The sequence below is a fragment of the Prunus persica genome, chromosome G5 (genome assembly GCF_000346465.2).
Source record: "Prunus persica cultivar Lovell chromosome G5, Prunus_persica_NCBIv2, whole genome shotgun sequence".
Lineage (NCBI taxonomy): Eukaryota > Viridiplantae > Streptophyta > Magnoliopsida > Rosales > Rosaceae > Prunus > Prunus persica.
Genome location: NC_034013.1, coordinates 8,302,133 through 8,314,970, shown reverse-complemented (window position 1 = coordinate 8,314,970; position 12,838 = coordinate 8,302,133). Strand labels below are relative to the sequence as shown.

Genomic DNA, 12,838 nt, shown 5'->3' with positions numbered 1-12,838 from the left:
TTTCCCCGAGAAGAAACATATTTATTACCGCAAAGAAATGTACAAATAAAAACCCAAGGGCCTGACACGACTCATTTCAAGTCTGAACCAATTAGTTTACTGGTAATCTTTTTTTTCTTCTTCTTTCTAATGTTTAAAGAGGTCCAAAACAACACCACCTCTGGTATTTATTAAATTTTAGGATCCTCTGATTTTTACAATTGAAACTTCTAATTCTATTTATTTAAGACTATCTGTAGTGAACTCTTTTGATCAATATCTACTACTATATATTTGCATAAATTTTTTAAAATATATTGTCTATTTCGTTAATCATACTAACAGTAGCATAATCCAGAACAGAAACCAATCGATCCACGCATCAAGGGTGCAAACCCTAAAAAAATTGGGATTACACTTTCAGTTATAGATCATGAACTCTAAGAAAATCCTAAAACATGAGACAATAACAGCACAGGAGAACCACAGTATGAGAGGCTAAGAGAGTGCAGGTATCACTTCATGGTTCAAATGATGTAGAGGCAGGTTCCGCTTGACATGGCTATGAGAAAGCATGTCTGACGTCGAGGTCGCCGCTTGATGGGTCAAACAACGCTTGAATCACTGCAGACCGGCATTCACCTGTACTTGATTTGTTAGTTCTAACTGCCACAGGCTCAGCCAGAAGCTTTACTCCTTGCTTCCAATATCTCTTCTCTGGATCCACATTTCACACAAAATGTGAGCAAAACATAACTAAGGCTAAAGTAAAAAACAATCATGGTTGTTCAAAAATGTGCAAAACAGCAAATATAAGTAGCAAATTTCCATTGAACAGCTTGGACAAGGAACCCAACCATACCTGGCCCTGTAGACACAACAAGGGAGTTCTCTGAATCCATCACCCAATCAATCCATAGTGCAAAGCCATGGCATATCCCAGGCTCAGTAAATTCAACCTGGCAGGAATGCATTCCAACCACCAATTAAGCAAGATCATAGTGACGCTTTATTGTTATGAGAAGTTATGATTAACCCCCGTAGATAATAAAAACAGTCATGTTTATTAATTCAAAATCAGAATGTTGTTTAACGGAAAAGTAGGGGTAAGGTCACTGCGGTTTGATTTTTCTGCGAATAGGATATGTAAATCAATTTGCTAAGAAAATTAGGGATAAATCGGTATTTTACCTTATAGTTTCTCAAAAAATATATTTTGCTGGTTTTCAGGGTCATATAGGAGTAAGGGTTGAGGAATTATGGGACAGAATTAAATTTTGGGCATCCCTTTGGACTTCGGTTTCGGGGCAGTTCAAGGACTATCACTACTCTACCATCATGAGAGACATGATGGCAGTCTTAAGATGATTTTACTGAAGTTTTGTGTTTTTCGTGTTTTTTATACAGTTTTTTTTCAATCTTAGTAGGTCAGACTCTTTTTTTTTGGTCTTCTTGTTTGATCGAGGATTTTTCCTCTTGATTATCAATACAATGTTTCTATTCCAAAAAAAAAAGAAGAAGACAAATTTGATGTTCACCTCTAGATGGAACATAAAGAGCTCAAGGCAATTGAAATCTTAAAACTACCAAGGTCTCAGAATCAATGATTAGTGAGCACAATAATTTGTTCCATGGTTAGTGCTAAACAACAGAGAGCATGCTTCATTATGTCTGACTAATAATACCACCACTACTGTCCTTTGCAATAAACCAACTGTGACCAAAATTCAACAAGGATGACCACAAATACTACCATCCAGATTTCAAAGTTCTAATTGTGGTACCTGGGTTTTTCCACAAGATGATGTTATAGGTTTTGAGCAATCAAACTCCATGACCGTAAATGCTTCACTCAGTTTCTGAAATATTTTTGGAACCGTATCAGTGACATATTTGTCGTTCCAAAAATTAAATCTTCTAATTCTTCTCCAAAATAAAACTCCTCTCTACAGAAGCATAAAATCCACTGGTTGATTACCTTAACATTTCCACACTGCCATATAAAATAGGGAAGACAAGGACACTCTTGCTCTGCAGGTAATTCACCGCATGCTCCTAAGGTAGAATTTACAACTGAATGATCAAAACCTTCAATCTTACTCAAGCAGCAACGACTATTCCAAAGATCCTGTTCAACAGGTCACATATCATTAACTTATAATCCTTAGTGAACAGTCATGTACATTGTTGAAACAAATAAGATATAGAACTTTCCACTGTTGGGGAAAAGTTGGTGGTAGGTTAGAACACAACTTACAGGGGCAGACAAGGCACAAGTCTTTAATATCGCCTTACACGGCAGTATCAATGCATCTTGGGATAGGACAGAGTCAAGCATTGTCCGTTCGTTCCTTCAAACCCAATCCAGAACAAGAAAAAAAACATTATATATGTGTGTGTGTGTGTGTGTGTGTGTGTGTGTGTGTGTGTGTATTTGTACACATTTAGTTGGGATAGGACAGAGTCAAGCATTGTCCGTTCGTTCCTTCAAACCCAATGGTCACCATTATATGTTGAACAATGATAAAAAAAAAGACAACGGTTTGGTGGAAAATTATGCTAATATGAAAATGCATATATATAGTCATCGCTATCCTAAGGAAAAGAGTCTAAAACCAACTCCTACTTGAGTCTACATATTGTATACATCATCTTATTAAAGCATGAAAATCTCATAAAGCACTTAATTTGAATTACTGCAGGAACAGATAACAAAAGTATACCAAAAGCGTAGGTTCTGCCATGGAAGCATGCCATCCATTCCATAGTAGAAAGGTTCTCCAATCAGCAGGTCAACCTACAAACAGGACAAAAGCCCCAAAATGGTTCAATTCAGTTTGTAAATTGTCAACAGTTTTATTTACGTTGTTCGTTGGGGCCGTAGGAATTCCGTTATTCAATCAGGAAGGAATGGATTTGGATATACTATCCAAATTCTTAAGTTCGTCTATAAACCTTTTACATAAAAATAGAAACCATTCTGTGGATTGGTATGAATTTATCACAAATGCAACCTTTTCCGTTAGTATAGCTTATTTCGGAATTCTTATATCGTCTTTTTTATATAAGCCTGTTGATAAGACCAGATAAGTCTTACACCCTCAATTCAAATATTGAAATTCTTGTACAACCGCGACAAATCTGGATCACCCCACTTCATTTCTTGGTGTAAAAATAAAAAAAAGGTAGGGTATGCGGTATAAAAACGGAGAATCTATTCTCTTTTTTACTAAAAAAATCTTGGAGATTATGTAATGCTTACTCTAAAACTATTTGTTTACACGGTAGTGATATTCTTTGTTTCTCTCTTTATCTTCGGATTCCTGTCTAATGATCCAGGACGTAATCCTGGACGTGAAGAATAAAAAATAAGGTTTTTGTTTTCCTTGCTTGATTTTTAAATGCTCTTAGTAGTAATGTCATATTTTCATCCAATGGGCAACATCAACTTTCAAAAAGTATTACACAAGGTTTCAGTGCAAATTCAGCTCTTCAATTTTACAGAATTTCAAAACCTATTCTATTGTTACCACTAAAAGAGAATGGAGGAAAAAGAATTATCATTGTATGTCTTTTAATCGATCAACATATCATTACCAAAACCTTTCTCCATTGTAAGCTTAAAGAGCACATACACATACAATAAATTCAATTTTCAGCACCCAGTCATACTGGTATACAAACTCAATTGGGAAGAAAGTACCTTTTTCTGGTGTGTGTCATGCATGGTCAACTTTGTTTTCCTCTTATTAAGAAATTCTACACGATCCATTGAGAAACCATTTGAATTGGCAACAGCTTGCAAATATTGGAAACCCTTGTCTTGCAACCCCGGAAAAAATGACATCACATGTGATGTTTTAGAAAGATGTGCAACAAGGAGTGTCAAGAAGATGCTGTCATCTGCAACAATGCATAATGGATCAACTCTTCCCTGTAACTGTGAAGAATACCATTCATGTCAACAATGTGAAGCTTTCTTTTTTAATTTTTAATTTTAATTTTTGGAACAGAGGAGCGGGTGTGGGGTGGGGATGGTGGTGGTTTAAGAGAGAGAGAGAGACAGAGAGAGAGAGAGAGAGAGAGAGAGAGTTATCTTAATTCTTACAGAATTACTTATGGCACTAAACATGGTATGCCTCCATTCACTGTCTCCATAAATTGCAATTCTTTCTGGTGGTAGTATGAGCTTGAAATCCCCATTTTTGAAGCCATACTGCATAATCTCATTTCTTGACGCTTGGTTCTTGAGATTATATGAGATGCTAATATCTGTATGAACAGCATGTAAACAAACCTCTTCATCTTTCGTTATGGACATACCTTCACCAGGAACAAACCAAACACACTGTTTCCAATGGTCACACCAATCCCCATGACCTGGCAAAAAATTAAAACCACCTTTATCGCATGAACAAGAAGACCAAACATCAAGCACTGGTAAATACTAGTCAATTAATTTGCACAGTGAAGTTCCGAATAGACGAGTAAGTTTCTCCGGTAAGACCGAATGCAGCCAGGGTTGGTGGAGAATTTGTCGTTGAGGATAGCAAAAGACATTCGTACTGTGCTACCACAGTTTCACATGACAACACTAATAGGGTGAACATACAAAACCACTTAATCAAATTTATTGAATTCTACATCGAGCTGCTTAACTTACCATGAAGAACACAAAAGGCACTAAATATAGCACAAAGTAAAATGGCATTCACTCTTACTCACAAAGGAATGGTGTCTACAACTTACTTGTGTTGCCTGGCAAACTTATCCACCTAGGAGCAGTGGAATAAAAGATTGTCCCTTCACGATCAAGCTGAAGTATCCACCTGAAACAACACACACAAACACACCCAGAAATTGTTAGAATTGTCCCTAGGAAAAAAAAAAAAAAAAAAAACAAAGGTATTATCAAACCCTACAGTCCAACTACCATGATATTACAGCATGAACTCGGCCATCATTAGTTGCCTTCACATGTACTTCTGTTTCCCCATGACTGTCTGGCCGTTTCCAAAAATCAAACTCAAAAATTTTGAAGGGTTCGGACAGCTGGATGAATCCAAAACTGAGTAGGAATTAAACCACTAGCATTTTCTCTAAAAGTCTGTTCAAGAGTAACACAATGTCATTACCAGTTTCACTTCTTTTCCTATTGCATCGCAATGAAAGGCATACTGCTGCGGCTTAACACCTAGAATATTATCCAACCCAGTTGGAACAAGAAGAATCCCATCAGACGCTTTTGCCTCATTGCCATGTAAATCATGAAGCTTCCACAAAAATGTGCTTTCAACAAGCTGAGGGAATGTTGCACAAAGCGGGTTATTCAACATATTTTGTTACATGGGAAACACATGACATTCCGTCCTACATTGTAAAACTCTTTATATCTTCACATACCTGGCCATAGGTGGTGGCCTTATATGGCACCGTTTCGGAATTTTCCACCAACAACATGTCATGAGCATGCTTTAGACTCGGAATAAGCCCTTCACCCAGCAACTCAGAATCCAGTATCTCACTAACCTACCCATTAAAGAACAGTCTCAGGGGTATATACGCTAACTCTACGCTGGAAATCGAAACGGCAACGTTTTTGCACAAATCAGAAAACTTTGTTTTTTAACTTACCAGAACTTGAGCAGGAGAAGTGATATCAATTCCGCGTTTGAGCTCATCAGAACGCTTGTTGATAAGCTTTATTTGGTTTTCCATGCCGTTCAAGCGCACCACTTTCTTCATTAACTTCACCATTGGAAGGTAAGACTCGCAGGCAGTCACCATACGACATGTCATCGAGCCCATCGCCCGTGCCGCCATCATCGATAGCAACCCAGTTCCAGAACTTCACAAAAATTCAAATTTGGATTAATTAATTAATTAAATGTAAAAAGAATATAAATTTAATTGATTGAATTAAACAAAGTCGTAATTTTGTAGCTACCCGATATCAAGAACATGGCAAGGAGTGGAGATGGTCTTGTCTATGGCTTCACGGAAGGCTCTGTTTCTATGGGAGTCGTTGAGCATGTCAAGATACGACGTCGTGGCAAGAAGGGCATTTTGGGAACCGCCGTTGAAAGTTTGTTCTTCTGGTTCGTCTTCTTCAATGACGACCCACTCGGAGTTTCCAGTGATCGGGTTAACTCGGAGCTGGAAGGCGCGCTGAGCCGACTGGGAGCTCATGGCTCGGGCAAAACGAAGTATACAGCAAAGGGGTAGTTTGGGAAATAGGGTTTTGGAGACTCGAGAGAGCATTAGAACTAGAAGGACGAGGCTTGAAGTAGGTTCAAAAACATGGTGGTGAGTCACTGAGTCTGGTGACTCGGCGAGTCAGTCAGTGACGGTGAGTAGGGGCTTTTACTTCGCACTTGCGTTTTCAACGTGAAGTGTTTCAAGCGCCAAAACCCAGTCACTCTCACTCACTCACTGTACACCGGTTGGGCGGAACTGGATTCTAAGCAGAAGCAACAAGCCCTCTGTCTTCTTGGGCCCAGTCTTGAGTAAAAACTCAGAGCCCACTATAGAGAATCGAAAATCCTATTTTCCGATAGTAAGGTGAATGCTTTTAATCACTTGAGTTACAAACTTTTTAATTCATTTTCTATTTAGTTCGTTGTAAGTTTAATTTTAGCAAGGATTATGCTAACATGCCACATTTATGTACCACATTGTGTACCTCGTTCTAAAAAAGATGGAGCCCACCAATACAATGAGATCTACTTCTATTACAGAGATGATACATAATATGGTTTATAAATGTGGTATCCTAGCATTTTCCTTTTAGCAATCATATCCTTGGCCCCACGCTACCAACAGTTACAACTAGATTCAAATTCCACATTTTAGGTCATACTATTTGATTGAAATGCCACTTTTTGATCACCCATAAAGGTTACTCGAGTCTAACAAGAAAAAAATGCATTATGAATTGTGCCACACTAAAATAATGAGTGGTAAAACAATCCAGTTAAAACATAACAAGTGTTCAAAGTAATGATAATTTTTTAGTTTTTTAACACAAGCAAACTTTTAACTTGAATATTTTGTCCCACGCAAAATTTTCTCCTACATTGGACTTGGACTTGGAGTAACAAACCCCAGTTAGAATCTCGACTTTTTTTTTTTTTGGTTACGAGAATGGGTCAAATATTTGATATATTTGTTCTTTTTTATCGTTGATGATTATAAATTTGAGACTTCTTCTATTGTCACATAGCTAGAGAAGTACTACTTGACCATGATTCTTCCTCTACTTTGAACTTCATCCTACAAAACTAAGAACATTTTCAAGGGAAAAGACAAAAGATTAGGCAAACTTTATTTGCCTTGCCACATTAGCATTTTCATGCTCCAATGGAAGAGGCAAATAGGTAGGCAAAATATACACACTCTCCCTAACAAGGCAATTTGCCTACTTCAAAGTAAAGAGGTATATTAGACCCCACTTGCTTTTGAAGCTGATTTGCATGTCAATATCTTGGAGAGGTTGGTTGGCCAGAGGCCGTGAGTAGTGAACTTCTCATATGGTTGATGCACTGGAGTGCACCGTTTCCCGACCTTCAAGCATTTCGTCTTCTGCCATTGTAGTACATATTGTAGGTAGGCATACGGTTGCCCATGAGTGGTAATAGCTTGCAGAGAAGCCGCTGACAAGAGCACAAGAAGGAGTAGTTTTAACATTGCCAATATCTCATATCTTAATGGCATGCTGATGATCTAATATCTCATATATTATGCCTTCTATATATATCTAAATATGCTGCTTAGTTCTCACACACAGACACAGTATTTATACTAGAAGTTGTGATCACTTTTTTGCAGTGGTTCGTTCGAGTCATGGAATACCTACCAAGCCCACATGTACTGCCATTACGCGTGTATGGTGTTAGGCATGACTATATGAGCTATAGTAATCATAACATCCACATGGTCCCCCACACCAAGCTTTGTACAGCAACATGACTTCCTCAGCTCGCACAAAGAGTTTAACAAACCAACCCTCAACAAGTTTTTGCCGCAAAGCTTATTAGATGGACTTTGCAGCTCGTATGATTTATTGTAATAGTTTTTTTAAAAAGGTTTTATATATTTTTTTTGTTGGTATTTTTCTGTTCATCTTAGTTTTTATTTTTTTTTCCATGGTTGAGGGCGGCTGAACCCATCATAGTTTTCTCTTCGCAAGTCTCAAACAGAGTTTTGCTTTTTAGGTTTAAGTAGGTTTTAGTTCTAAGGGCATTTGAATCTTTTTAGGTGACTGTTTGACTACTTTTGAAAGTTTTTATAAAAACTAATATTTATGAAAATGAGGAGTAAATTTTCTCTATTTTTTATAAAAACTCATATGAAAATGTCATATACAAATGTGGCAAGAGTAGCATTATTCATTACAAAAATACCACATTATTATTATTAAACCATATAATACCATATCCAATGTAATATTCTAATTTCATTATTACTAATTTAAAAATATATACCCTTTGCAATGCCCGCATCAATGTTTATATATATACACAACACAATACTATAATTATTACTGAAGCATATGTCAATAGATTGAATGTTATGGACATTTGCTGCGGCTACGTGATCTTGTGGCCTAGCAGCTTATTTCAAAGCCTTGATGAATAAGGCCATATGTCAATAGATTGAATGTTATCTATGGCTGCCGGCCGCTGCAAGAAGAGGCTGCAACGGATTCAAGACAGTCGCATTAAGACGGGCTTCAATAGCATTTAGCTGGTTCTGAATTCGCTAGCTCCTCTCTCTCGAAACCCTTTAAAGAAGGTTGATTGATTGTGGTTGATGACGTAAGTGCTTATCAAGATGCATCCATGGATAAAATTTGCTATACATGTGTAAAAAAAAATATAACCATGCGTGCCATAGGAGTGTGTACAGTTGAACAGCCCTGAAACATTGTCAAGTGAGACAAAAGTAAACCACAAACGGAATAGAGAAAACCAGTTTCTATACTGCACCAATTCACATATGTACAAACAGAAGCGATTCCATCCATTTGGTTAGGCTCTGAAGGTTCCTCTATCCAATTATCTTCTTCAGTCCCGATGAAGCATAGCAATAGAATTCTGTAGATGGATCAATTGTTAGATATTTTATGTCTTAAAACATTTTAATGTGGTCTTCTAATCATCATAGGAGATCTAGGTCTTTGTATTCATTAAGAACTTGATTAGAATTGTTGTTTTGGTTTTAAGGGAAGTTGTAATTTACAGAAATCCTTGTTCCAATAGATTCCTTATGTGTAATCAATTAGAACACCTTCTACCGTGCCATGTGTTTGGTGCCACAGATTAACAGTAAGTGTGTGGCTATTACATCAGCAATGGCCACCATTCAGATGCAGTGGCTAGGAAAAAAGTGGCTACAACTCAATTTTCTATTTAAACGGGATAAGCTCGTGCCTTGCGGGGCCGGTCCGACCATTTCACACCTCTAAATGGATGGATGAATTACATTCGAACTTGGAGAGAAAAAAAAAATGGATGAAAATAAAATACAATAAAATGGATGAAAAAAAAAAAAAATTGGGATCTATTCGACCACAAAAGTAGGGTACATTCCTTATTTTCTAGTTAGTGTTTGTTTGATGATATGTGGGGCTCAGAGTCAGTTATTTAATCATCTTGACATCGAATTTGTTGTTAATGGTGCTGGGTTTGACTAAGAAATAAAATGATGATGAATGATAGTGTTGATGATCTCCCAGAGGTTTTATTGGTTGAAATCATTTGTCGACTTTCTTGTAGTAAGTTTGTTTTTCAATGCAAGTGCGTGTCCAAGCGTTGGTGTGAACTCATCTCTAGTTCTCATTTTGTTGGGCAATATGTACGTTGCCAACGTGATTTGAAAACGCCCATTTTAGGTACAGTAGTTGTAGACAATGGAACATTCTTTCCGGTGGAAAACGAGGATGGTCTGATGAGTTTGCAGCTACCTGTTATTTCAGAAGCCGCACCAGAACAAAAATTATTTGTGGTAGGGGCGTGCAACGACTTAGTTTTGTGCTGCCCAAGCGAACTTGATCAACGTGATTATTACATTTGTAATCCATACACCAAGAAATGGGTTGCTCTTCCTCCCCCTCCTCGAATCCATAATTGGGTAAGCGTAGGGTTCATTTGTGATCCCTACTACAACTACAACTCATCTTCCACCTTCGATGATGAGGTTTCCATTAATGCTGAATATAGGTGGAGGGTTGTGCGACTACGTCAAGAGTTCTATGTGGACATCTTCTTTTCTGAGACCGGTGAATGGAGGGAGTCCGCTAATGTGGTATGCGGCCTACGAAATTATTTTGATATCATAACTGCTGGCGTTGCTTGCAATGGGAAGTTGTATTTTTCAGGTTCCGATCATGCATCCTCCTATATTCTGGAGTTGGATCCCTTCCAAGGTATCAGTAATATCAGTACTAATAATGGTGATGGTGATGGCGATCATATTATTGTTGACAAATGTCGGTTCAGTCTGGCACCTCTTGATATGTTGGCTGAAGTGCGGGGATATGCCATTTCGAAGTATCGGGTTCTTGGTGCATGTCGAGGGCATTTGCGGGTGTCCGATTTTCTGGTTGGTGATCATTTGAGTGTCTGGGAGTTAGATGCAGGCGATGATAATTTGAAATGGCGTTTGGTGGTCGACAAAGTTCCCTTCTTCCGAATGGATTCTCCCAATTCCGACGATCCTTTGATGCCTCTAGATGAGTGGTCAAAAACTGTGATAGGTTTCCACCCGAGTATTGAGGATACCATCTACGTAGATGCTAGGCAAATTATCAGGTGCCACTTTGGTGCAAGAATGTTAGAGTTACACTACTACAAAAAGTGAAAAAGACGACCAGAAAACAACGACGGTCTAAGTGAAAACCGTCGTGGTTTATAAAAAGACGACGGTTCTAAAAACACCATCGTGTAATACAACCTTAGACAACTAAAAAATGGAGTTTCAAATGGCTGTTCAAAAACAACGACGTACATAATTAAACAACCGACGTCTATTTGAAACAGATTTCCGCAGTGTAAAATCAATGCCAACAAAGAACGGTAGAAGTTATGAATCGACCGACGTAGAAAGTAAAGACGACGATTTCAATAAAAACTGCCGTTTTTACTCATAAAATAACACGACGAGGTTTTCGTATAAGACGCCGTATAATTACAAACAAATCCACGGCTTTAAAATACAAAATATCGTCGTATTAAATTAATTTACAACGACGGAAAATATAAATATATCGACATCATTCTCGTATAGTTCTACGACGTTATCTTTAAATCGTACAATAAAATTTATCGTCGTATTTATTCATTTTATACGTCGTACCTTTAATTTTAACGGTCGTCTTAATAAGAATTTTTGTTAACAATTTTTTTCTTTGATTTTCTTATCCTACGTCGGTAGATCTACTTAATGACAAGAATTGAAATAACCACGACGGTTTATATAGAACACCGCCGACATAATCAGATTTGTCTGAGATCCCAAGGGTTATGAAATCTTACCAGATGGAACTCTGTTCCACATCATAATCTTAACAGATGACACAGATTTGCAAATATTGCGTCGTGTTAGTTTACAAATTCTAGAACATTAATTTCCCTCATTTTAAATTTCCTCGGGAAAGAAAAATCTATTTATCACGCTTTGGAATTGAAAACTAAAACTGAAAGAATACGGAAAAAAAAACTCTATTTATAATTTAAAATTAAAATCCACGTCGGTTGTAGTACACTTAACGACGTTTAACAAAATAATCTACGTCGGTAATTATAAATCTACCGCCATCTTAACTTAATATAGACGACGAGAAAAGACGACGGTAGAACAGAAAACCGCCGTTGTTTCAGTTTCTTTAACATATCTTTCTGCAGGACTTGTATAGTTCAAAGCATTGACAATGTCTTCATCATATCTCCCAGAAACTACTGATTCAATTGCTCATGCTTTAGAGGCCATCTGAAGCCATTTCTATTCTTTATCGCATTCTTGAAACCCATCTTCTTCTTCTGAAGCTCTACGGATAAAGGAAGAGGCTATCACAAATCCGACGGATCTTCTTAGGCAAGAAAATCAAGCAGAGGATCAGGCACATCTGATCTTCAGATTTCCCTGAGAAGCGAACTTTCCTTCGACAGCGAGTGGAGGCCAGGCTTGCATCTCTTTTGATGGAAAACAAGGAGTATTCAGAAGCACTAAGTGTCCTATCAGGCTTGATCAAGGAAGTGAGAAGGCTAGTTGACAAGCTTCTTCTTGTGGACATATATTTGATGCGAGTAAGCTCAATTTCTCTTTGAGAAAACATCCAAATTATTGTCTTTGAGACATGAGAGACTGAGAGAGGAAGAACTTGGAACCTTAAATGTAAACCGAAAATGAATGAAAGCGACAAATTTATAGAATAAATTTTTAAAACCAACGGCGGTCCTTACAAAAAAACCGCCGTTTAAATTGTAAAATCAACGTCGGTATGATCGACGTATATTACAGAAATCCACGTCGGTAAATTAATAAAAACGACGTGTTAAATAATCTACCATGACGCGAGTTATTACTTATGTACTTTAATTTTTGAGTTTACTACGACGGTACCTACAAACTCCTGTCGTATTTATTTACCACGTCCGAAGTTAAATGTACCGTCATATTTTGTAATTTATACGTCGTAGTTATATGTAACCGCCGTATTATTTTTTTGAAATGGTTTTATATGTAAGCAACTTTTCGTCTACTTGACTTACACATTTGTTGTTTTTATATTCTTATTTTATTTAAATCTGTCATCCAAAAAAGAAACTTTACATATTGCAGAATATTAATTCGTTCGTTT

General features: G+C 37.3%; 2 protein-coding genes across 4 annotated transcripts; one reads left to right on the top strand and one right to left on the bottom strand.

Moving 5' to 3' along the window:
- LOC18777556 (protein arginine N-methyltransferase 1.6) lies at positions 273 to 6,396 on the bottom strand. 3 transcript variants are annotated; one of them, XM_007210224.2, is made up of 14 exons: positions 5,927 to 6,396; positions 5,614 to 5,827; positions 5,383 to 5,508; positions 5,115 to 5,279; positions 4,913 to 5,031; positions 4,729 to 4,808; positions 4,088 to 4,359; positions 3,683 to 3,919; positions 2,703 to 2,776; positions 2,237 to 2,330; positions 1,958 to 2,107; positions 1,764 to 1,838; positions 842 to 938; positions 273 to 696 (listed from the first exon to the last, which is right to left on the bottom strand). In XM_007210224.2, the coding sequence occupies exons 1-14, from the start codon at positions 6,238 to 6,240 to the stop codon at positions 542 to 544; spliced, it is 2,172 nt and encodes a 723-aa protein (XP_007210286.2). In that variant the 5' UTR covers positions 6,241 to 6,396; the 3' UTR covers positions 273 to 541. The 3 variants fall into 3 exon arrangements, 2 of the variants coding, with proteins under 2 accessions (XP_007210286.2, XP_020419305.1); XM_020563716.1 differs by having other exon boundaries at positions 3,683 to 3,882; positions 4,303 to 4,359; XR_002271649.1 differs by lacking the exons at positions 273 to 696; positions 842 to 938 and having other exon boundaries at positions 2,237 to 2,464.
- LOC18777541 (F-box protein At5g49610) lies at positions 9,682 to 10,839 on the top strand. The gene has a single exon (XM_007210685.1). The coding sequence runs from the start codon at positions 9,682 to 9,684 to the stop codon at positions 10,837 to 10,839; it is 1,158 nt and encodes a 385-aa protein (XP_007210747.1).

Excerpts from the sequence above, each read along its gene's own strand:
- LOC18777556 (XM_007210224.2), bottom strand. The coding sequence starts at position 6,240 with ATGCTCTCTCGAGTCTCCAAAACCCTATTTCCCAAACTACCCCTTTGC. Across the intron at positions 4,809-4,912 it reads GTTCATGCTGTAATATCATG|GTGGATACTTCAGCTTGATC; the intron begins GTAGTTGGACTG and ends GTGTTGTTTCAG. Across the intron at positions 3,920-4,087 it reads TTAGTGCCATAAGTAATTCT|TTACAGGGAAGAGTTGATCC; the intron begins GTAAGAATTAAG and ends TATTCTTCACAG.
- LOC18777541 (XM_007210685.1), top strand. The coding sequence starts at position 9,682 with ATGATGATGAATGATAGTGTTGATGATCTCCCAGAGGTTTTATTGGTT.